The following is a 25,730-nucleotide window of genomic DNA, read 5'->3' as shown; positions in this document are numbered from 1 at the left end:
CGCACGGATCTGTTCTGCTGGGTCTCAGTTTAGCCTGGGTGCCCAAGAGGGTCTGGACCAGAGGTCTGGGCTGCTTCTACACCCATCCGTGTACTGAGAACAGCATGACGGGTCTTCAGATTAAAGTGATCTGAGCACCAGCATGTGCCAACAGAAAACAAGCAGTGGAGTCACTGAGAAGCAATCCTTAGTGGCTCAGAAGTAGAAACCGATGAGGAAAGAAGAGATCAATTCATGTCTCAGCTGTCCTATCTGGAGATGATGGCTCCAGGCTCACAGAGCCCAGGAGTCCTACAGGTGCACTGAAAGATGTTTTCAAACACAATGATTCATGACAAGGACAAAGGGTCAGTGAAGTAACTCAAAGAGACTGGGAAACTCAGGGAACATGTCACTTCAGGAGATTCTCGAGGTTCGTTACCTTTGCTGCGTAACTCCACATTTCAATCCGGTCATTGAGACGTTTTTTGCACTCCGTTGTAACCTCACCCGCTTGTCCTCCAGGGCCTCCATAAGGCAGGACATTTCTGTGCAAGGAAAGGGGTAAGAAGAGTCAGAAGATGTACAGAACAGAGATTTCAGTAAGGCTGGGGAGAAGGGTACCTACCACCAGGGAATTCAGATCCAGAGGCTACCCAAAGTGAAATCCCTTCAAGGACACTTCACCTAAGAGCTCACATGGAGAAGAATGTCTAAGGATGGCTCTCCGGACTCTCTCTTAAAACCTCTTGATTCTCAGAGGACACACGTGGGTCAGAAAGAGCCGTGCCCTTGCCCAGGTTCCACGTCACGCAGGACCTGACCTCAGAGCCCACTGTGGCCACTGGGGAAGCTGTCGGAGCCGTTCGCTGGGCAAGGCAAGGAAGAGGGCCGTGATGATGGCTTTAACTTTTGCCTCCCTGGTAAGTAACTCAACTTTCTCTTGTCAAATCTTTACCTCTGGTCAGGGCTGTACCACTGTACACCTGCAGATCACTCCTAAACTCACTTTTCACAAAGCATCAACCAGGCCCCCAAGGGTGCTGTCTATGGCTGAGCTGCAGCTACAGAACAGAGCTGCTGTAACTGATGTCTCCGCAGGACCTCTGGTCCTCCCGAGACAGCTCAGAAAGGGCTACAGTGAATGCAGCGACTTACGACGCCCTCGGCCAGGGGTGATGGCCGCACAGTGGTGTTTAATGTCCAGGGCACAAGCTGTATGAAGAACCGGGTCCACGAAGATGTCTGCTTTGCTTTCCTTCAGCATGTTTAACACTTCCTAAGGCAGGGAGATCACAGAGAGCACTCTTATAGAGGACACACGGCGAAATCTGTTGTCTGTACATACTTCATGCACAAACATGTCAAGGAGAGAAGGTTAAGCCAACAGAGGCTACTCGGAGATTGCTGGCAATGTGGTGAGGGTGCAAAGAAAGGAGATTGTTAGCATCCAATTTAATTCAATAAATGTAATTTGGGGCCCGAGTGTACGCAGAGCTGTTTGCTAAGCAAAGCAGGGCAGTATTAAGATCAGAATTGGGTTTTGGCATTCTGGTATACCATATTATTAAATACTAAGTGTTAGTGTTTACACTGACTTAAAGCAGTTCTTTTGTTTCTACAGAACTCTGTAAACGTGAAAACTGAAAATCAGAGTAATAAGCTATATTAAAATTCCAAAACAGAAGAGCACGTTTGTAAAATGTCTCACTTTATCGACATTACTCTCAAAAGGAAAAAAGACTTGTCAGCACCTAACTTCTACGGTGAGAACAATTCTTGTCTGAGTTCAAAGATGTTCTGATCAACAGAAATACAAACAGAACAGAACTGAAATCAACTTGGCAGACACTGTTATTAATGATGAAACTGCAGCAGATAGTCCAGAAATACTTTCTTATGTAGAAATTAGTGTGCTCTCAATAGACTGTAAAAGAACAATAAAAGCAAAGCAAAGCAAAAAAAAAAGTATTGTTCAAAAAGTCCTCCCTGAAGTTAAATGAAATCATTTGATGAAATGTTTGCAGGAAAATACGTGGATTTAGCATTCAAGCAACTCCTACCATTCTTCAGACCACGTGGAATCAGAAACATTTTTAGCAGATGAAAATATTTGCACACAATATTCACACTGATTCAACAATATTATTCAAACACTTTTCCAAAAAGAGATAAAGCTTTCTAAAAAAAGATCAAATATATATTATCTTGCTTATCAATTTCATAAGACAATATATGTTAACTCATATTTTGATGAAATTTTTTATGTGATGTTTCTGAAATGAGCTAGATTTTTAGTTTCATTAACTCTTATGAATGTAGTACCCTTACCGGTATATTGGAATTGACATTTTACTTCGGCATAGCACTTAAACATTGGTCTAGTCATGGAGACAAGACATATTCACAACTAATTAGTAGGCGTGTAAGAATATTTAAGTTACAGGCAATTAAGAGTCAAAAGCCCAATGAGTTTGGTAAGAGGAATGGATAGAATCCCTGGAAGGCAGGTTTTGATTTTACCACCAAGATGCACAGTCTATAGCTTTCAGAGGAAGAAGAGGAAGAGGAGAAGAACGCAAGCGACAGAAAACGGAGACTAACGGAGTCACCTTTTTACAGCCTTCTGTTTTGATTTTGAGCAGGTTGACCTTGAGGCACTCCTCCACCTGGCCGGTCTGCTCCTGGGCTGCGGCTTCCTCGGCGCACAGACTGGCGATCTGCTCGGGACACACAGAGCACAGGCAGCCCTGCGCGCTGGGCTCCTGGGCCTCTGCATCACACAGACTCACGATCTCCCACAGACGTGACTGGGTGCCTCTCAAATGGGTCCCTGGTGGCTTTCACTCCCCTCCCCCCACATGGCATGCCAGGCTCTGTTCTCCTTCACAAGAACTGGCACAGAGCCGAAAAACTTGTCAACACGTGTATCTTCATGCTGTCAACCTCCAGGCCTGAGTCAGACTGTCCCAGGCCTGGTCACAAAGACTACTCCCTGATTGCTCAAGAGGAAGGTCAGATAGCCAAGGAAAATCCTAAAAGCAAAGGCTTGACATTCACAGAACTTCAGGGTAAACCAAGCTGCATAGCTTGGAAACACAAAGGGGTCCTGACACATAGCTTGCAGCGCAGATTTAAAATGTAGCCTTCTTTTGGAGAGCTTTATGAGTAAGCTTCTTTGAAATACCTTTAAAACTCATATCCATAAAACTGATGTATGGTGAACAAAGTTCTCAACATGGCCTTTTCCAGCTAGGAAGTCAATTTCCAAGAACAGGCCCTCCATCAGAGGCATTTATTACAGGAGCACTTCCATTTTTCTGGCAAGTGGTGGGTGTGTTTTGGGTTGACCATCAGAATAAGGAGAGGGAAGACCAAATGAGACATAGACAGATATAATAATACTCATGTTCTATAGAGAAATATGGAATCCAAATTGAACAGTGTTGAGGACTAAGGCCAAGTCAAATTCAGTGTTAGAAAGAACCAGAAGCTCAGACAATGGAGAGCCTAGAAGAATACTGGATTCAGGGCTGAAGGGAAAGAGTAAAGAACGTATCTCCAATAAAACCCTCCTGACCAGCTCTGTTCACAGCAAGTTCTGTACCCAAACCCTACCTCATCCGAGCAGTGGAGCTGGAGCTGAGGGTCGAGTCGGTAATCCAGAGCAGACTCCTGGATGATAATCCGGATCTGGTCTTCACAGTCTGAAGAGAGGCGCTACGCGTGACAAGGGAGAGTAGGTCAGCCTATTAGAACATGCCAGCTTTCCACCTGGGCCCTGGCTTGGGGAAGATGTGAGAAAGGTCTTGGGGAAAGTGGCAGTAAGCTAAGGACTTCCAAAGAAAATGCCGTCGGAACTAGTGGAGGCCTCGTGCAAAGCCCAGGGCAGTTTACCTGGTCTGCATATCTCAGCTTGAGGCAAGAGATGACTTGACCTTCTAACTCTGAATCATCCTTGGCCTTAGTCAGGATCCCATGACAGAATTTAGGGATATCGGCTTTGCAGGCTTTCCTTAGCACAGGGTTTAAGCGGTAATCTAGAACAAAGAAATAAGCACGTGATAAAATACTCCACCTGGGTTCACAAATGTTTTGAGATCCACTTACCCAAAGGGGACATATTATGTCAATGACCATAAATAAACCATTAATTTTTTTATCCAGTAAGTGGAGGACCTTAGTTCCCTGACCAGGGACTGAACCTGGGCCACAAGAGTGAGAGTGAGGAGCCCTACCACTAGGCTGCCAGGCAACTCCCTCACGACGCTATTTTAAATCCTCAACATAGTGTGGTGGAAGGGCAGACGTGGAGAATCCTACTCCCCAGCAGCTCTGCAGGGTCTATTGAGACCAACATTCTAAGCAGTCCTCACAAAAATCACGCAGACATCAGTACCCTTCCCCATAATATATATATTCAAAAACGCTGAATATCCAACTCAATTTGACGATTAAGTTACAAGGTCTTGCAACTTCGAGATTAAATGTCTCTGTTCTGAAACAGATCACCCATGCATTCTCCTGCCACGTGCATGAAGTTTTATTCAACCTCCAGACTTTTTCAAAGAACTCTAGCCCTAATTCGTTTTGGATGCCCTGTAACGGCAAGCTCCCCATGACTCTGTGTTCCTCTGGACCCTCTTCAGGGAAGACGTCACCTTGCTCACTACATCCAGATTCTTAGCAGTCACAAGCACCAAAGCACCTTTAGTTTAGTTAGGCAAGTATATGCCCACTCAGCTCCTCTGAAGCTCTACCCTGTGGGACCAGGAAAGCCAAGATGGTACCTGTGTTCTGGGTGATCTGGCGCTTGGTTATCATCTGTTTGCATTTGGGATCCATCAATTCACTGTTTTTATTTTGCTTCAAACACTGCAACATAGTTTTGGAATCTGCTTCTGGACAGAATCTCTGCAAAAAAACAAAGTTTTATAAAAGTAGTTAATTGCCAAATGCAGCAGTTAACTCCATATTTATCACTCTTACATCTTCTAGGAGCTTATGACAGAACCTAAAGGTATCACTTGGGACAAGAGAAACAGCAAGCCTGAATAAGCACCCAGCCTTCAGATCCCTTTTATCTATTCTCTACTATACTTCTCACATTTCTTTCTACTTCCTGTTTCTTATTTTGCACAGGACTGATTCCCTACTTACATGGCTATGCTACATTACATGGCATCTCATGAGCTTACATACTGTTGACATATGAACGTAACACTGGGCTAGGTGACCATGTAGCCCTCAAACCGTATCTACCCAACTCCAATGGGAAACTCAGGAATGACCCACCAAATAATGTGAGCAGGGATGCAGGGAAATGACCTTTCTGGTTCATTCTTTAACTACAGGAGCTATTCTCCTACCAAATCCTGTGGAGCCAGATCTTGTACACTTGCTAGTGTCCTTGAAGTCAGAGATTCACTCTGACTAGTGATAAACTCATCTCTATCCGCTAATCCACAGTCCACTGTGGATTAATTATAGTCCACTGGTCTTAATATGACTGATGCAGATTGCTGATTGATTTTTATAAAAGGCATAAAAGTTCCCTCAAATCACAGCCTGATTATTTCCATTTTTACAGAGGGCTCAATTCTTCCAGACCCACCTAAAGAGACTTTACTTTCACAATTTTCTTTAGAGTTTGTTTGACAGGGTGAGAAGTATCGCTTTATTTTAAAGGGAAGTTGAAATAAGGGGTTCGCACTTAGATCTCTTTGTACGCGTGCACAGATCCAGGAATGACATCTCGTCACCCCTGATGCAGGGGACGTTCACTGGAGATGCAAAAGAACCAAAAGAACTTGTACAACAAAAAAGCCATTGATGGCGGTAGACAGGTGGTGGGAGACAGGGCATTTGATGGTGACTTTTTCAGTAGACCTCCACCTACCGCCTCAAAACTCATCATATATTCAGTGGGCCTCTATTTTCTTGCGTCTCAGGTCAAAGTGAGGTCAGTCATTGTGGCTTAGTGGTTCTCAAACTGGAGCTGCCTTGGAACCCATGGGTGCTTGTGAAGACAGAAGCCACCACTTGCAGAGACTGACTCAAGAGGTCAGGTGGGGCCTGAGAGTCTAAGTTCCCAGGTGGTGCTGGTGCTGCAGGTCTAGGGGCCAGAGTTCGAGAACCATGGCTTTAGCTATATAAAACAGGTTGATACTGAAAGATTATGTGCATTTACTCTGAAATGTAAAGAAGCTCATGCTACTGTTACTGTGACCCTGGTTTTAGACCCTTACCTTTATCATCTGCTTGCAAAGCTCATGCTCTTGTTACTGTGACCCTGGTTTTAGACCCTTACCTTTATCATCTGCTTGCAAAGCTCATGCTACTGTTACTGTGACCCTGGTTTTAGACCCCTTACCTTTATCATCTGCTTGCAGACTCTCATGAGCGTATAGTCTAGTTCTGGGTCCATCATCTCTGTCTCCTGCAGCTTAAACACTTTCTGGTGGCAACGAGGGCTCAGCTGCTTCTTGTTTTCTTTCAGACATTCAATAATCTAGGGCATAAGAATTATGGACAAGTTAAGAGGTGGATCAGGGATTGATAATCCACGTTTCCTGACTAAAGCATTCAGTTCTTGGTGCATCCCTCATTTTTCTATCCAGGCATCCTCTATTTCTAATTCCTAGGTAACAGGAATCAGGATTTTCTCACAAAGGAGAATTAGATTTATAGATCTACAACCTCAGGGCTAGAGGCAAACCAAATGTATAAAAATGATGGATGACGAGCAGGCTGCACTGGAAGTCTGTGGGGAAGGAAACCCTCTCAAGATTTCTGGTTTCTTCTCCCTTCCAGGGTTGTTTCTTGTAGATTTCTTTTGGAGCATACATCAGGCTCTCTGCCTTTCCCTGCAGCAATAACCCTGACTCGACAGTAGGCACAAGCCAGGAAGTTCAGCTCAACTCATCATTTATCATATGGGAACAGAGCATGAGATGCCAGGTATGAACCAGACCCAATCCTTGCCCCTGAAGGGTGAGGGTTAGGGATGGTGGCAGAGACCCCAAGTCAAGGCCTGGCACCACCAGAAGACACAGAGCAAGGAAGCTTTCAGCCGAGAGCCTCGGGAAAGACAGCAGGTCTGTTAACACCTCGATTTCAGGGATGAGGCCTCAAGACTGGGAAAGAATAAATTTGGTTTAAGGCACCCAGTTTGTGGAAATTTGGCAGCTCTACAAAACTAACATTCAGATGTAAGATTTACAGCGGACCTCTCATCAGAAACTGCAGGCACTTCTTTGGTGGGCCAGAGGTTAAGATGCCACACTACCCGTGCAGGGGGTGCAGGTTCAATCCCTGGTCAAGAAACTAAGATCCCAAAGGCTGTGTGCATGGTACAGCTTAAAAAACAAAAACAAAACAAAACAAGAAAAAACAAAACTATGCATAAAAGAGTATGGAGTGAAATAAAGTACTGTAAGAGAAAAAAAAAAAATCCATCAACCTAGCATTCTATATCCAGCAAATCTGTTTTTCAAAAACGAAGACAGAAAAAAAAAAGAAGACAGACTTTCTCACACAAGCAAAAACTGAGGTAATTCATTATCCATACACACACCTTGCAAAAAAAAAAGTTAAAAAAAGAAATTCTTCAGGCAGAAGGGAAAACATATATAGGTCAAAACCTTGGATCTACATAAAGAAAGGAAGAGCGTTAGAAAAGGGAAAAAAAAGAAGAAAAAAATATAAAATGATTTTTCTTATTTTTAGCTGATTTAACTGATAACAGCCTAGTAACAATGTACTGGGGGATCATGGCATATGAATTAAAAAATGAATAATGTCAAAAGGGATGGGTAGAAGGAACTATCAGTGCTCCTTATTAAAATACATACATTGGAAAAAAAAGAAATGACAAAATCCAACTGGTGGTCTCTCTGAAGAGCAGAATGGAAAGCCTAAAATGACAAATTATGAATCTGGGAAATAGAACTGAAGAACTACCTACCTGAGTGTAGTATAGAGAGAGAAAGAAAGGAAAAACGTGGAAGAAAAATGGACATGGAGGACAGATTCAGATGTTCCAAATGTCTAACAGGAGTTCCAGAAGGAAGGATAAGAAGGGAATTTTTGAAAGAACAATGTCTGAGAATTTCTTTGAACTGAAGTAAGACATGAATTCTGAGACGGAGCCAACAAGGATAATAAAAACAAAAACCAGATCTAACTATAGCACAGTGAAATTACAGATCATTAAAGATAAAGAGAAAACTCAGAGGTAGATTAACGACACAGAACTGAGTATCAGACTGACACTGGTCTTTGCATCGCCCAGAGCAGATACTAGAAGACAACAAAGCCGTCAGCTCTGAGGCACTACAAGAGGTAGATCCAATGTCAGAATAACACTAAAACAAAAACACTTCACTGCATCTCATTCCTGATCATTCTGGCTAGGGCCCTGTTCTGTGAATTAGAGGGAAAAACAAAAAAACCTCCCGTGGTGGTTCTTATGTGACCTCCAGTTAAGAACTTCTGTGCAATGGGATCAAATGAGAGAACAACTAATTTTGGAGGTGCAGAGTGTTGGGAAAGCTATAGGCAGGAGGAGGCATTGGAAAGATCACTGGGAGTTTACTAGGCAGGCAAGCTGGGGGAGGACAAGGTAACCAGAGAGAAGGAAGAGAATGAATTGGTGGCAAAGAGGAATGAGAGTGAGCAAAAGTACTCTGCTTGGGAAAAGCAGCCTGGTGTGGCTTAAGGGATGATCAGGCAGGACAGGATGGGACCTATCCCACCCATAGAAAATTACTAAAAAGATATCTTCATACTACTTTCACCATCAAAAAATAAAAACCAAAAAGTTACCTGTGCGTTGCCATACTGCACAGTGGAGCAGTGGTTCTTGATGTCACCTTTGCAGGCTTCATACAGATCTGGTTCCAGGCGGATGTCCTCTGTCTGTATGAGAGAGCCAGCACGGGAAAGTAAGCTTACTCTACGCTGGTGAGATCAAATGCTCTACACATTTGTAGACTGGAGCTCGTCTGGTGGCCATAAATGCTAAGGGGCCACTGCGATAATGGGAGGAGGAGGACTGAATTTCAGTTTGGCCACTATTCTAGCTTCATGGCCTTGGACTTTCTTTGCAAAATGAAATGCTACCATTCTACTCTGACCCCTTCACAGGACTGCTGTAAGATGAAATAAGGTAGTATGATGTGGAAACCACTCTGAAAGCTAAAATCATTATATGGAAGTAGGACTCTACTTTTATTGTTTTACTGAAAGAGTCATGTTCACATCTAGGGACCCAAAGTTTCTATTATAAACGGATGCATAGGCCAGTTCTACTTATGTGGAAACCTGGTCATGCAACTTTGGGGATATTAGTATTCTCTGGTGTTCATTACTACTTTCTGCTTAGAATGAGTCTTCTCAAGAAGACTCTTGAGAGTCTCTTGGACTGCAAGGAGATCAAACCAGTCAATCCTAAAGGAAGTCAGTCCTGAAAGATAATCAGTCCTGAATATTCACTGGAAGGACTGATGCTGATGCTGAAACTCCAATACTTTGGCCACCTGATATGAAGAACTGACTCACTGGAAAAGACCCTGATGCTTGGAAAGATTGAAGGCAGGAGGAGAAGGGGACAACAGAAGATGAGATGGTTGGATGGCATCACTGAGTCAATGGACATGAGTCTGAGCAAGCTCCGGGAGTTGGTGATGGACAGGGAGGCCTGGAGTGCTGCAGTCCATGGGGTCGCGAAGAGTCAGACACGACTGAGCGACTGAACTGAACTGAGGTGAAATAAATACGATTCAAAATACAAAACATAAAATTAATACATATTTTTAGCTGTCTTCACATGGCTTGGGCCTCACCTCAAAAGTAAAGTGGAAGGTGTCCTCTCAGTGTACACTGGGCGCCTTCCCAACACCCACGTCACCTTGATCACCAGAAAGCTCATCAGTGAGTGCCTCCCCTGAGGGGGACGGGGCACAGATCTCACACTACACAATCCAATGGAGGAGGACCTTTGTTTCGTGCGGGGTCAGTTTTCTCTTGTTTCTGTTTTCCTGCTGGAGATGAGTACTGGAGCAGGTGGCCCAGGTGTTGTGGGCAGCCACCGTGCAGCCACGAGGGAGACCAGCCTTAATGATGAAGCTGGTGCCCAAGGACAGCAGAGTGGAGAGGGAGAGACCTCAACCCTTGAGGACATTATTAATGCAATGATTGGCATCACATGCTCACAGCTTGTCTTACAGCTGGACTTCCAGTTACGTGTGGTAAAAAATACTTAATCATGTTAAAAAAAAAAAAAGGGAAATGAGAAGCTGTCCTCTGGTAAAACTTTAGCATGTAGCTCTAAGTCTTAACCATCACGCTTGTGGCTAAAACCTTCCAATTTGCCCTCGCCCTTCACCCAGCTCTCTGAACCCTGCCCTGTGGTTCCTGGGACCAGAGCTGTGCTCCCAGGCATTACCATCTCCAGCTCCTCCACCCGCAGCTGCTTGCGGCACTTCAGGGACACCCTGTGTTCCTTGACTTCCTGGAGAGTGTCGTTGCGCACGGTGGTGCTCAGGCAGATCACCACGTCCACCCTGCGCGGAAAGAAGAGGCCTGAGCCAGGCTGGAGCCACACAGAAGCAGACGGTCGAGACCTGGGCTGGGGCAGGGGCCACACCAGCCCTCCAGGGCCCATGTACCCCTTTACCATGTTCTGAATGCCTTTCCTGTGAAGTCTCACTGTGTTTTCAGAGCGCTCAATGCAGCAATTTGACTGTACACGTCACAAACACTGGGCCCCAGCCCGAATGCCGACAACATGCCTGGCTGGTGGGGAGGCCACAGAGGGGACGTGTGTGCAAGGACAGTTTAACACTTGTTTTGTCAAATGCATGTGACCAGAGAGGAATGCTACTCCACTCTCAACTCTGGACAGTGTCTTTGCTACACTGTGAAAATACACTCTGAGAAGGACAGAAACCTAAGCAAAAATGGGAACCCGGTTTATCTGAGGGGATATGCGTTCCGGAAGTTCACTTCTGCGAAGAGCAGCATAGGAGAATTTGGGAAGCCATGCTATCAAAACTCATCATTCTCCTCATTAGGACCTGGTTCCTAGATGAATACAGTGTTTGTTTCTTTACTACTCTCTCACTCAGTGAAGGCCTGTGTGGCTTCCCTGAGAGATGATGTAATGGGATGATACCCAAGGACATCAGCTAACTTCCTATTCACACTGCAACCTGCTCACTTAAGTACATAAACCTGTATCTGCTTCATCAGTTAGGCGGTCTGCACGGGGAAATGAAACAATGCTCCTTTAGGCCACAGTCTCCCCACTTTAGAACTACCGCCAGGCGTGGCTCTCAGCTGCCGCAGAGAGGCTATGTCCAGGCAGCCCGGGGCCTAGCCGTAACACCAAGGGGTGTGTAGGAGGTCACCCTCCCAGACGGGGCTCGGCCTGAACACCAAAGAGGTGTGCAGGAGGTCACCCTCCCAGACGGGGCTCAGCTGTAACACCAAGGGGGTGTGCAGGAGGTCACCCTCCCAGACGGGGTCCAGCCACAACACCAAGGGGGTGGGCAGGGGGTCACCCTCCCACATGGTGGCCGGCTGCCTGACATCTTAGCTACTCATCCAGCAGCCAAGAGGGGCTGCAGCGAGGCAGAACGAATCAGTTAAAAGCTACATACTTCTTCTTTATGTTGGGGCAAAGCTTCAACACGTCCTCCTTGCAGGCCATTTTAAACTTGTAAGAGAACCGAAAATCCTTCATCTGCACCTGAACAAGAAGATGGAAAAGAAAATCAGCAGCTCTGTGACAAGGCCTCACCGGCAGTGCTGGGTGTAACTGTGCTCATATGCTGTCTGCAGCAGCCTGCCTCCCGGCTGGCACAACCCTGTCTCCCTCAGGCTCCCTGGCTTGCGGAGCTCCCTGCTGCACGCTCCTGGGTCTTCTGCTCCCAGGTACGCCAGCTTCCAGTCACACACGGGCAGGGCCTCTCCCCCGAGGTCTCCCTGTGGCGTGCTGCCTCACTTCCTTGACGCTTCCATTCAAACACCTCCTTCTCAAGTCCCCTTTTCTCCATCACCCTGCAGGAAGTACGCTGCTTTATTTTTCTTCACAAACTCAGCTGAAACTATATACTTATATGTAAATGTGTTTTTGCTTTTCTCTCACCAGAACGCACCCAGGTCGCCGAGGGCAGCGTGTGTCTATTCTTCCCCATCTCCCAGTGCCCGCGGTCCAGAGGCCCTGAGAGCCACTCGAGGAAGCAGTCAGGGAGGCTAGTTCCCCAAGAAGAGGTCAGTTTTACAAAGATGACTAGATTTCATCCTCCTGGGAAGGAAGTGCTTGCTTTATTAGAAGTACTTCACTTAGGCCTGGGGTAACTACGAAGACTGTGGTTTAATCTTATTCAAATACCAGACCTGGGTAGCATGATTTAAAAGAAAGGCTTAGATCCTAGTGTACTGATACCCATCTGAGCTGCTGCACTAAACAGGTATTTGGAAAAAATGACTTTTCACTGAAGAGGTGCTCTGATGTCCTGAGAGAGGAACAGGTTCAACAGCCTAATCAATGGAGACAAGGACATGCTGGGCACTACTGACCAGCTGGAAGTGGGTGACTCCGACGGCGCACTTCTCGTTCATATCCTTCTGGTGTTTGTTCTGAATCAGACACTCCATCAGGTCCCCAGAGTCTATCTGGTTATCTGCCACATCCTGGGGAAGGCAGTGCATACTTAACACTTCATTTGTAACCATTCCTGAACAAACCCCGTACCCCAGCCCATGAAAAAATGCAAACGAGACTGATTCTAGAGCCATTACAAATAAGGCGCATCAGAAATTATGTCCAAATAAGCCTGAGAAATGATGAAGGACCAATGTTCAGTGAGATAAAATTTACACAGCAAGTTGCCCTGCATGAAGCTCCAATAAAAACGTGTACTATGCAGTCCTTTTAACTCCTTTCCTTGTATGGAGCGGGCAGCAGGCTTGGGGATAACATCTAACATCGTCTCCTGGTTGTCAAGACTCCTATGGTTTCTGAGTATGTTTTACTCCCACAATTTAGGTAGTTCAGTGAGTCATAAAGTAATAGAATTCCCTCAACATCAGGTAGAAGGAGACAGCTGAAAGGGGAGAGCCACCCTACGGTTAGCAAATCTTGGTGGTATGTATTGAAGGCAACCCAGTCCTGCTAAGGGGGTTCCCCCTTCTCCTTTCCTTACAAAGGGCATCTTGGCAAGTGGTTCTAACCACCTCTCTGGTCGTCCACGAGGGGTCAGCAAACAGGGTTTCCCAGGATGGTGGACCCCTCCTGACTCCTCCTGATGTTGTTTACATTTTCAACTTCAACTTGTTAAAGTTGGTTATCACCCAGGAACAATGTGGGCATTGTAAGTCCAATACACGTGGGGGCCAAAGCCACAGTGAAATTGGTTCTAACCCATGTTCCTCCAGATGTCACTTACGTGGCAAAAGTTCTGAATGATGGGCTCACAGGCTCTCATCAGCAAGGCTTCTATTTGAATATCCTGTAGAAAATTAAAATATGAGTAATTCTGCTTTAGAAAGGGCCAGGGGTGGGGGAAGGAGCTGTTTCTTTCTCTGCGTCAGTGTCATCTGATGGGTAAATAATCCATTAAGTGCGTTTGGGAGCTTTCCCAGCATTTCAATGAGCGCCTCAGCATGAACAGAGGTTCCATGCTCCTCCTCTAATGTTCCTTCATGGCACTGTGGAAGGCGAGTTTTCCAGAGGCAGATTCCCCTTGCGCTTGAACAAGAGGGAAGGCAGGATTAAGAGCAGTGGGGAGAAAAAAAAAATTTACAAATAATACTAGAGTATGTAAAGCCTTTGGAGTTTCTCCCCAGAGCCAAGTAGTTCAAAATGAAAACAGGAGTGACTGACATCTATCACCCCATCATCAGACCAGACGACAAACCGCTGCCTCCAGGGAACACATGCTAACCGCCTTCAAGGGAACTAACTGCTGTGCAGCACCAGCTGCTGAAATAACATTGTCCTTTAAAGAGCTGCACACCCTAGAATGTCCTCATTAGCCCACAAGGACGATAGGAATGAGAAAGGAGCTGACAGGAGATAAAAGAAGGCAGCACACTTTTGAAAAATAGAAGTGAAAAAAAAAAAAAAGATCCCGAGAAATATAATTTTATATATTGCCCATTTTGACAACTTAAATAGTTCTAAAAGGTTAATGGTAAACAAAACAGCAACTCCCCGTTTCCCTGATGTCTGGCCCTACAAAACAACTTAAGCATTTTTAAATGCCTCCCCTTCAATGATAATCTCTGTATTTTCAAATAGTATGCCTATGCTTAGAAGGTTTTTAAAATCTCACTTTTTATATTTTAGTGGGTTTCAGGATGGAACAAAGAAAAACACATGTAATCAATCTTCCATGTTTAACTGCAAATCCCAGGCGTTTATTTCAGTGAACACACATTACCAAATGATCTAACTGAAAGAGCTAAAGGATGACATAATAGGAGTGCTTGGGCTATCCTTGAATGTGACTAATACTGGTCTAGTCACTATGTTAATTCTGATTTATGAAGCAGATCAAAGGGCCAAATGCTGGAGAAACGAGGAAAGGGGTTCAGGAAGCACCACAATACTCTTCTTGATAAAGCAAGCAGGCAATCTGACAAGGTTGCTTTTGTTCTACAGAGAAGCTGCTCTCTCAAGAGTCTAGAAACAGCGGAACTAAGAAGGAAAGAAAGGCTGCTGACAGGGCACTTTCCTTCCACAAGTTGCAAACTGCTTACCTCGGACTCTAACTCAGTGAGGTTGCCAACTATATCTCTGCACTCCACAGCTAAGTCATCGAGATGATCCTGGAGGCATTCAAGCTCCTGCAAATAAAAAGGCAATCTCTTAGCATTTGTTAATTATATCAACGATCAAGGGGAGATGAGACACCAGTGTCCACTTCCTTTTCAGAGGTCTTTTCTTTTTAAAATGAATTCACTGAACAAAATGCTAAAGCTTTATTTGATTCCCCAAATTGGGATTGTTGAAAAGACAATGAATGATTTGATGTATCAGGGTGGTTTGACAAAGGGGTACAGCAACCATGCAAATCCTTCAGAAAGCCAAACTGGTAAGTCCACAGAGAGTCAACGTTTGGGTGTTCTCAGAGTCTGAAGACCTTACAGGCCTTCATTCCATTCCGTCAACACCCTGCTAATCTGTACTTTCATGATAATCACTGGACAAAATATTCAGTGAAAGAGATGGCATATTTTAAGACTCCTCATGGGCAAAGCAGGCTGGGGACACAGGGTCTAAAACACAGTAGAGAATGAATAGGTCCTGCAAATCAAACCTGGGATTCTAACCCTTGCCCGAATAAAAGGATCCTCTGAGGGTACCTGCACAACAGGTGAGCACACTAGAGCTTGAGTAACTAAAAGCTATCTTACCTGGGAACTGAGCTGGAGCTACCTTGTAACATCAGTCTATTATTAAACCTAGAAGTTTTAAGTTTTACATTTAGCTTACTTTCCAAAAGCACATGAACAGCTATTTCTCAGCAAAAGGCTTTGTTAAAGGATCAAGTTTAACTTCCTGACTATTCTGCAAGAAGCTGTTTTGGAATCAGAATGGAAGGGGAGGAGAAGGACTGCAGGAATTATACAAGAGTCAAAAAGGGAGTGGAGGGGTGGGGGGACCCTAAAGGAAAATGCATAAAACTTCTGGGAATAGATAAATGGCTAGGGGGAAAATTCCATTTGTGAACTCATTTCCTAAGTTTAGCTCCACAGTGATGGGCTGTCATGTGATACAGCTTTCTCACCGTTACTTTATAGAGGGTATGAAAGGAAACTGTTTCGTGGGATTCCATATGGCCATATCCCTTGTTTCATTAGACAGAGGCAGTAGAAAGCTAAATTATATGCCATTTTCTAACAATAAACTCGACAGAACTACAGTAGGCCCAGGAAACAGACAGCCAAAAATGATATTCCCAGGCCAAGAGATCTGAGTAGGCATTATGTTGCTTTTAAAAAATGTCCAATTGCTGCACATGTGACTTTTCCTAGTTTCACCCCAGGGGGTGTTTGGAGCGGCACAAATGGAACTGTCCGTGCCTCGTTCTAGTATTAATGGGGCTTTAAACCAGCAGCCGCTCCTCACTGCTTGGGTCCTTCACCTAGAGATAAAGATAAGCCATCTTCCCACTTAATTTGCTGGGATGCAGTAACATATCTTACATATCTCTCTTTTTTTTTTTTTAAACTAGGCACAAAATCCCAACAAGCCGCTTATAGCACGTACCTGATTCTTGGGACTAGTCCTTTTCTACTGTTTCCTGAAGAGGTTACAAGTGCCTGGCTAGGGCTATGAGCTCTGAGCAAGAAAGTCAATACACTTCATTTTTCTGAACATCAATTCTATCAATTACTAAGTGGAAAATATAATTCCATTCCTACTTCTCTTTTAGATCTGTGGTAGGGCAAGCACATACACTATTCATGCATATCAGTGTACATATCTGTACCCTGCCTTCCCTCAAAAGGACTTAACGTACCTTATAAAAGAAAAAAAAAAGCAAGATAAAATAAATTAAAAATGAGTAAAAAAAAAAAAAAAACTTTAAGGAAAGTGGAACGAAGCCAGTAGCAAGTCAGTACACAAAATGCCTACAACAAAATCTTATACACTTGCTAAAGGCAGGCTACATCTTTGGCTCGAGGCTTTTCAAGAGGCAATACAAGGAGAGAAAACAATCAGTTATAAAATGTAATAACCGTAACATTAAACCAAACTAGCTGCTTAGGAGAAGTACAATTACAGAGACCAAAGGGAACATTTTCCTCAGGATTTCTTATAGAGAGAACAATGAATAATATAACAAATCCCTCTGTGAAGTCGGTGGAGATGGATTTCACAGTGTCGGTAGCCCACATAAACGCTCGTCATGACCAGCATTACTGTTGTCGCCACAGGATAAGCAGGTAGCTTTGCCACCTACCTGTCCGGTCTCTGTTTTCTCACTGCACCATTTCCCCAGATCGATCAGGCACTTGTCTTGGAGGGCGGGATCCAACTTAACATCCATGGCACGCTGGTGGAGGATCCTCTGGACTTCAGCTCGGCATTCCCGTGAGAGCTATATGAGAAATAAGAAGCAAAATACTAACCAAATGACACGAGATATACAAAATCTATCATCAGAAAACTGATATATCTTTACAATTATTTGAACCAAACTTTGTATCTCATCTCTTCCAGAAGAAAAATTAAATGTTCTAGGAGGCTTCTGAACACCTTTACCTCTTGGAATGTGATAATACATTCAGCATTTTCTAAAGTATCGTACGAAACACTATCCTTTTCTCAGAGGATCCTGATAAAAGTGAGTTAGGACCAAATCGCTACACTGTACACATGAAACTAATATAATATTGTAAGCCAAATGTCAATTAAAATGTGAACTGGATTCGTCTGGATAAGGTAGAGAGTTTTTTTGTTTAGCTAAACCAGTGTGCCACGACCCTGTGAATGCAGAGTAGAATGCTGGTCCTGATGTAAGAGAGAATAAACAGTATGGGACTGGCAGGCAGCAAATGCTGCCAAGCATACACAAATTTCCCAACAAGAGGCAGCACTCAGGGCAGAGGAGTACCAAGAGCAGAGGAAGAGGCTGCCGCTCCCCTAGTGCACTGGGGGGAGGCCTCATCAATGCAGCATTACGGGTCCTTCCGCCAAGAGCAGACGCCTAACAGCCCTTTATGTCTTGGCTAAGAGCTTCTAATGGGTCTTTAAAGCTACATAAAGTTAGGGTAGCAAAATCTGTCTACTTGTCTTTAGGTAACATAAAGAAAAACTGGAAATGTCCTCTCATTTTGTTAAAAACATAAAATCAGATGGGAAGAAGCTGGTAGAACAACTCTATGTACAGTTACTGAATGAAGAACCTTCAAGTAGTGAAGTAACCCTCTTCTCCAGATACACTAACAGTTGTCTTAGGATGAACAAGAATCTCAACAGTGTGTAGCAAACAAATTAAACAAACGACCAGCAGGAAGAAATGAAGTCAGTATCGAGTGCATACCCTCCTGCCCTGCTCCTCAGTGCGGTAGGCATGGCGGTATAAGCAGGAGAACACAGCTCCGGGAGGCATAAGTTCACTGGTTTCATTCCAACCGTGAGTGTGGCAAAGACGCGATGCATCTCCCTGGCATTTGCGGTACAAGACAGGGTCCAGCCTGTAAGGTTAAGAGTTAAGAGACAATTACTCTTTCTATGCCTTTCCTCCTAATGACATGCTAAGGGGTTTTGCAAAGTGCTCGTCTGTGTACCGGTCGAGAATCACTTCTAGGGTAATGGAGACAGCAGGTAAGCACAAGTATATTTCTGAATTCTGTTCTTCAAGAACACACAGTAGTCAATCTGGAGAAGTTTAACCCTTAAAACAGAAGATTTAAGTTCTACCTCAAAGATGGTATCCTGCAGTGTAAAGCACACATTACAATAACGGACTCGGCATTAACCTGCCCTGGTTGAAATGAGACAAGGGTTGTAGCTATCACCAGGCAATTTGCAGCTTTTCCTTCCATTTTTTTCCAAGTGTGAGTATAATTCAATCCTACTTGCTATACTAGATTCATTAAGATTAGAAAAGGACAAGATAAATAATCTACTCAAGTTCCTCTCTAGTAGTTTCCTATGCAAGGTAAGGCAGTTACATTTTTAGTTTACCTGCACATGCTTATCAATTTAAAAAACTTTTTTGACAGTTAATTCTGACTCTGGAGACAGTGAGTTAGGTGATGAGCCGGCTGCATCTCCAAATCAAACCAATGGATATTTCATTCTGTCTACATGATAATGTCAAATTTGAGGGAGGGCTACTTAATGGGAGGAAAAAGGCTAATATTTAATAAGCAGCTTTAAAGGTTGTGAAGCATGGGGTGGGAGGTGGGAGGGAGGTTCAAGAGGGACGGGACATACATACACCTATGGCTGATTCACACTGATATATGGCAGAAACCAACACAATATTGTAAAGTAATTATCCTCCCATTAAAAATATAAAGGTTGTGAAGCATCTTTTGATCATGGATGAAGGAATCACAGAAGAGAAAAACCAAAAGACATTAGAAACCAAAACCCAAAGACATAATTTTTTAAGGTAATAGACTCAGTAAGCTCTTCGCTATTTCAATTTAGTATGAAACTGAAATAGCAGTTTCATACTTACTCAGACAGCATGAGTAAGCATGGGGAAATTCCCACCCCACTTTCTGAAGTCCTTTCAGGAGCTAACTTGAGGAAACAAAAACACAGAGTCTTCAAATAATCTCTGTTGACTGCAGCCAACACAACAGTTATTCTGACCATGACAGAGAGTCTTCTAGTTCATTGACCTCCCTCCCCCCTTTTCTGGTTAACAGGATGAGAAGAGAATCAAGTTGTCATTTACTGATAAGAGCTTCTTAAGATAGAATAAATTTAATAACTTTGAATTAGTCACAGAAATAAAGTGAAATCCCATACCCAAGACAAATCAATAAACATTAAAAATCACTATTCTCTTCTTAGAGACGTATTTGAAGATGCTTCTGCTGCCCCATAGGTGCCCAATTTCTTTCCAGATGGGTCTGTGATATCAGAAACACCTGACCCTGACTGCCAATGTAGTAATTAATGGGGACACGGGGACAGACCTGTAGGGGCGGCCTCTGCCTTTAGGTACTGTTCTGAAAGCAAGAAAGAGGTTTTTCTGGAGATCAGAGTGCCAGCTATCTCACAACTTAACAAAAACAAATTACTAGTGATTATTTTTTTTTTAAATGTGAAGGATAGTGACTATCCAGGAGAACAGGCAGAGGCTTAGACTTATTATACTTCAGAATACTCACTTCCAATCTCGGGAGATGAAATACTGCAGCTCTAAGAGACGGTGTTCACAATCTTCCACCATTTTCTCTGTGTATAAATGTTCCATCAGGCATGAGAGGATCCTGGGCAGAAAACAGGGGTGAAATTGTAACGAGGGACAGTTCTGGCTCAGAACTCTCACACCAGTACTTCCTTGTCTGCAGAAAAAGCCATTCAGCTATTTTCCTAGGCAATCAGGAACTTACTTGCCCAAGAATCACTCAAATTAACTCAACCTAACCGTGACTCTGCCTTGTATCAACTTCAGAGCCACTTAGCACTGAGGACTCGGCTTATACAAGATCTGTGCACAGCTGCTTTATAATTCGCTGTTTATTATGAGAAACTTCCAACCATACAAGAGTAGAGAATCTAATATCCATCTTCCCCTCCCATAGCTTTATCAATCTATGGCCAAGTTTGTTTTAACCTTATACCCCCTTAGATGATATTTTGAAGTAAATCCCAGATACCCTACCATTTCATTTGTAAATACTTCAGCATGTTTCTCTATAATATGAAAACACAATACCTTTATCCATCAAAGAAATTAATTTAAAAATCCTTAATATAATGAAATATCCTGTCAGCTTTCAAATTTTTCCAATTGTCTCATGCCTTTTCACATGTCTGTTCAAATCAGGACCTAGAAAAGGTCTACATCCTGCATTTAATTGATAGTATCTTAAATCTATTTTATCTGTAGGTGTTCCCTCCTCCCCCCTCCCCCACCTCCTTGACAGTTGTTTTCCTATTGGTAAATAGTCAGTCTTAACAGGGTTTGTCTACTTCCTCCAACCTCTTTCCTTAAGGAGGAAGACCTTTCTCTAACCTCTTACCCCACCATGAACAGCTGGAGGGTATGCATAGCAGAACGAAGAGAAACGTGGACTGCATTTGTTTTACACAGTTGGGTACCGCTGGCTGCAGGCTATAAAGATTTTTGCAGAATGGGAAACCTGTTCTTTCTTGCAACCTGGTTTTAAGAGCTATTTGCATATCATATGGAATAAAATCAATACGTGAGACTCCAGTGATTTATCATAGCATTTTACAGCTTTCCTAGATCTTGGATATAACTTCAGAGTTCACTGTGTCCACAATGAACCCTTCCAACCACCACATTTTGTGTTTTATTTCAAGTATAATTAATTACTCTCTAATAATTGTCAAGAATCCAACGTATATGAGTCAATATACAAAGGGAATGGAAAGTATACAGCCAAACAAAGCATGTATCATTTTATCCTGAGAGTTTCTCTTTTATTTGGCCATTAAGTAGAATGATTCAGTGACCTAATGTCTAAGACTGTGCCTTCTCAGTCACTGTCAACAGACATCATGACAAAGCCAGGACTAGGTTCTCTACCTCACAGATGAGGCAGAGCCCAGGTCTCAATCCCAACACTAGTCTTAACAAAAGCTGGTATGTGTTCCTGTTTAATGAAATTTCAGTTGTTGAACCATCCGAGTCATTTATGGATACGTTCCCCATGTTGCGCTGCCAGATACAATATGTGGATAAATACCACAAACAAGATAACCTACATTGGGTCTCCGGATCTTATGTGTTTGCAGGCTGTCTGTATTACAGATTCACAAGCTTCATTCAAAGCTCTATCAATGCGGTAATCTGCACCAGGGTCAGTCTCCTGAACCAGTGTTTGAAGCTGGATTGAAAAAAAAAGAAGGAAGAAAGAAAGTCACTTACCATCTAGGATGAGCAGTGCTGTATCTTTAATTAGTTCTCAGTACGGTATATCACCATGCACTCTTAACAAAGTACTACGATCGTCACTGGCCAAGCTCAACAGCTCTGGTCAAATATGTTGCAACTGGTTCCTCTACTTTGCAGGATTATAACTCATGGTAGGGATAGCTTGCCTACCTGTATGAACCATCCCTGGATATTTGCAGAACAAAAGAACTTTACAATATAAAAGCTGCCTCTTTCCTCACATCTGTTAATCAAATTATTATAAATTTGATATTCAGTGCCAAGCCAGAGCTGAGTGGAGAAGAGTCAACAGAAGATATTTCCAGTAAGAGATCTGATTTGGTCTTAAAAATCTAGAATTTGAATTTTGCTGCAAAGACACTGGTATAAAACAAGTATACTCTGGTTCATTAAAAGGAGATGTGAGATTTCAGTTGTAAGAAATATCAATGATAGAAAATAAGAATATAATATTACTTATAATTTCCTATTTTTTCTCAACTTTTTTATATACCCAAGAGATAAACCAGAGCTTGTCTATCACAGTATACAGAAAAATACTTGTCATTATGCAGCTGAAGATGAGAATATATTCTTTAACATTTACTTCTGCTTCCAACCTTTGTCATAAAATAAAGTGAAAGCATGAGAAGATGTGCCTCAGATTCTTTTTTTCCCTGTCTTTGAGGAGAAAGCAGTTGGGGCACAGAAGAAAAAGCTCTAAATTAAGGATGAGAAAACCTGCGTTCTATTAATAGTCTGGCACTGGCAGATATTAGCTCTGAGAACAAAGGCAAGTTGATTAACCTCTAAGTTTCAGATTTTTTAACTGTGGCGGATTATAACAAAGAATAATATATAGAAGGTTGTGTAAGCTGCAAAGCTTTTCAACAGATTAAAAATAATCATTATTACTACAGATGGGCAGCAGATGGTGTTTTGGGGTGGAAATCTTAAATTACACAAAGCAAATTTGAAAACTACAATCCTTCTGCTTGGGGTTCCCTTTGTTCCAAGTTAAAGAATTGGAGACCTTTTTGTGTCATGGATTTAGCCTCTGCAGGAGCCTTCTCTGAGCCTCATCCATTTTACCTACACGCTTACAGAGGTTCATACAAAAGCACTGACCCCATCACATATCTGATCAGAGAACAAAGATCAAAAGAAAATGAAAAAAGAAAAATCCCAAATCTGTCTATTCTCAAAGAAGTCAACAAACAAGATGAGAGAAATAGGAAAAATTTCCAGTTTCCTGGGATGGAAGTTATTTATACCAATTCTCTGTGGCAATTTGAAGAAGCTACAAAATGCAGTGGTTAGTCAGTAGGAAGATTATTACTACTGTCAAATGACTACCAATTTTATTTATGATGTTTGCTGATGAAGACCAAAATATTTACATCTTTTTTTGAGAGATTGTTATTAAGCATCATGCAAGTCTGAAAGTTTCTCTAAGAACTGTATCAGTTAAATATCCCTGACTGACAGGCCAACTCTGAGCATTCTCCGTGCATGCACCAGACTGCAGGTTCTAAAAGACGACAGCAAACGCCCGACAGAACAGGAGGCTAACAGCTCGAGGGACCACCACACCAGAAGCCAGGGACAGCAGTGTGGGACGTTAACCAAGGGCGTGAATGGTTACGTGATTATACACCCCCCCCGACTGCTTAGAAAGACCCGAGAAAACACTTCCAAAAAATGATTAGTCTAGAGGACAAACAGCAGTCTCTTCGGTCTAGGAGAGACTGGGCCCAGATTTGTTCAGTCATAGCTGAAAAGAATTTAAGTTCATGTTCACAGGGTATTTGGAAGAGTATATACTCATTAATAATTATTCTGAAGCTTCACAGTTTGTTAACAGATCACTAAATCAAAGCCACCAAGGAGAAAACAAAGAAAATTAATGGTCAACAACAGACAAGTGTGGAAGTCTATTGTATCAAGGACGGAAACCTTGAGAAACAAATTACTGCAGAACATTCCTCCATCTGACTGAGGATAGATAATGAAGTAGACAACTAAGAACATTTTCTCCCTCTAGATCATCTATCTTCAGTTTTTGCCTAGTTCTTAATACCTAAAGTTCACTGTGATGACCCAGATAATCCAGATAAATAAGCTCAGGAAGAGGAGGTTCCTCAGCAGATAAAATGTTTTAACAGCAAAAATGGCAGGAGAAAATGGGTCCTTACCGCCTGCTGGCAGTTCATTCCAAGGTTCCCCTTCTCCCCCCGCACCACCTTCATCAGACAGTGCAGGGTCCGCCCTTTCCGATGCAGCCCCGAGCAGTGGTGCTCGATCTCCCCTCGGCAGCTCAGGATGATCTCAGGGCTCAGAGAGAAGTCTTCCATCAACATGCGGCGGTAGTCCAGCATCTCCCCCTGGCACTCGCTGCTCACCTGCCGCCCTGTGCGGAGGCAAGGCACAGCGCCGCAGGGCATCAGGGTCAGATGCTGCTACACATGGGAAGTACAAGTCCATCCCTCGACTACAACATAGGACTGAAAAGCTGAGAATTCAGCAAAAGCTTCATCAGCGTAAAACTCCAAAGACTAGGGTTTACCTTGTCAGTGTTCAGTCTTACACAGATTTATACTACTGAACTAATAATGCATGTGTTTTGCCAACAGAAGTCTTATCAATATAAGATAACTACCAGAGTGAAAATGAAAGCCAGGAAAATCCCTGGCTTACAGCCTCTAAGCTTGTGGAAAAAACTTCAGATACTCGCTATGGCTCTGCAACTCTTCCTTGAGCTGTCAATGCCATCTGCGAAAACTTATTAAAAAAAACAACAACAACTTTACTGAGGTATGCTGCCACGCTGTGCTCAGTCATGTCTGACTCTGCAGCCCCACGGACTGTAGTCCACCAGGCTCCTTTGTCTATGGAATTCTCCAGGCAAGAACACTGGAGTGGGTTGCCATTTCCTTCTCCAGGGGATCTTCCTGACCCAAGGATCAAATCTGCATCTCTTGCATCTCCTGCACTGTAGGTGAATTCTTTACCACCAAGGTATAAATGACATACAACAAACTACACTTTTAAAACATGTAACTGGGTAAGTCTGACATACCAATGGAACCACCACCATAATCAAGATACTGAACATATATCCATCAACTCCAAAAGCTTCCTCACGTTCCTTTAGAATTCCTCCCTTTCCTCTCTACCACTTACCTCATGCCCAGTCAACCACTGCTTTGCTTTCTATGACTACAGATTAGTTTACCAGTTTGCAGTTTTTAGAAGTTCATGTAAATAAGGTTCATATAAATGGAATCATATGCTATGAACTCCTTTTTGGGGTCTGACTTCAGACTTTTTGAGATTCAACCATGAATCAGTAGTGTGTTCCTTTTTACTGCCAAGTACTATTATCCTGTTATGTGGTTATACTACAATTTGTTTAAAATCCCTTAAGCCATTTATGGACATTTGGGTTATTTCCAGTGTTGGGCTATTACAAATAAGCTGTTATGAGCATTCGTGCACAGGAGTTTATATGGACATGTGCTTTCCCATCTCTTGGGTAAATATCTAGGAGTTACACAGCTGGGTCATAAGGTAGATGTATACAGAGCTTTTTAAGCAACTGGCAAACTACTTTCCAAAGTGGCTGTGCCATTTAAATTCCTATCAGCAGTGTAGTTCCAGTTCTTTTACATCCTTGCCAACACTCAATATGGTCAGACTTTTTAGTATTAACAAGATTACTGGAGTGGGTAGCCATTCCCTTCTCCAGGGGAATCTTCCTGACCCAGGGATCGATCCTGAGTCTCCTGCATTGCAGGTGGATTCTTCACCGTCTGAGCCACCAGGGACTCCCAACAATGTATATAACTTCTGTGAATTATCTGTTCATATCCTATGGCCGTGTACTTGTTGAGTCTTTTTGTGTTTCCTGTTAATTTGCAGTTTAAGAAGATTATCTATTTTTTTTTAATGCCAAATTAGATGTTATACTGTTTTATGATATGCCTTTAATAGTCAACAATCTCCACCTTTACATTTCAGGGCAATTTCATCAAATCAGATCAGATCAGTAACTCAGTCGTGTCTGACTCTTTGTGACCCCATGAATTGCAGCACACCAGGCCTCCCTGTCCATCACCAACCCCTGGAGTTCACTGAGACTCA

General features: G+C 43.1%; 1 protein-coding gene across 1 annotated transcript in view; it reads right to left on the bottom strand.

Annotated features, from left to right (window-relative positions):
• Positions 1 to 25,730, bottom strand: part of GLG1 (golgi glycoprotein 1) — a 130,059-nt gene that overhangs the window by 5,647 nt on the left and 98,682 nt on the right. The window contains 19 exon segments of the mRNA XM_070388726.1: positions 422 to 477; positions 480 to 527; positions 1,138 to 1,258; positions 2,592 to 2,699; positions 3,598 to 3,699; positions 3,877 to 4,019; positions 4,770 to 4,893; positions 6,353 to 6,490; positions 8,806 to 8,898; positions 10,427 to 10,544; positions 11,643 to 11,731; positions 12,565 to 12,678; positions 13,434 to 13,496; positions 14,749 to 14,835; positions 16,959 to 17,096; positions 18,042 to 18,195; positions 19,852 to 19,953; positions 21,419 to 21,540; positions 23,783 to 23,997. Of these exon segments, the coding sequence (XP_070244827.1) occupies positions 422 to 477; positions 480 to 527; positions 1,138 to 1,258; positions 2,592 to 2,699; positions 3,598 to 3,699; positions 3,877 to 4,019; positions 4,770 to 4,893; positions 6,353 to 6,490; positions 8,806 to 8,898; positions 10,427 to 10,544; positions 11,643 to 11,731; positions 12,565 to 12,678; positions 13,434 to 13,496; positions 14,749 to 14,835; positions 16,959 to 17,096; positions 18,042 to 18,195; positions 19,852 to 19,953; positions 21,419 to 21,540; positions 23,783 to 23,997 (2,135 nt within the window).

Source organism: Bos mutus, chromosome 18, assembly GCF_027580195.1.
Source record: "Bos mutus isolate GX-2022 chromosome 18, NWIPB_WYAK_1.1, whole genome shotgun sequence".
Lineage (NCBI taxonomy): Eukaryota > Metazoa > Chordata > Mammalia > Artiodactyla > Bovidae > Bos > Bos mutus.
Note: the sequence above shows the minus strand (reverse complement) of the source record. Positions and strands in the feature narration are given on the sequence as shown.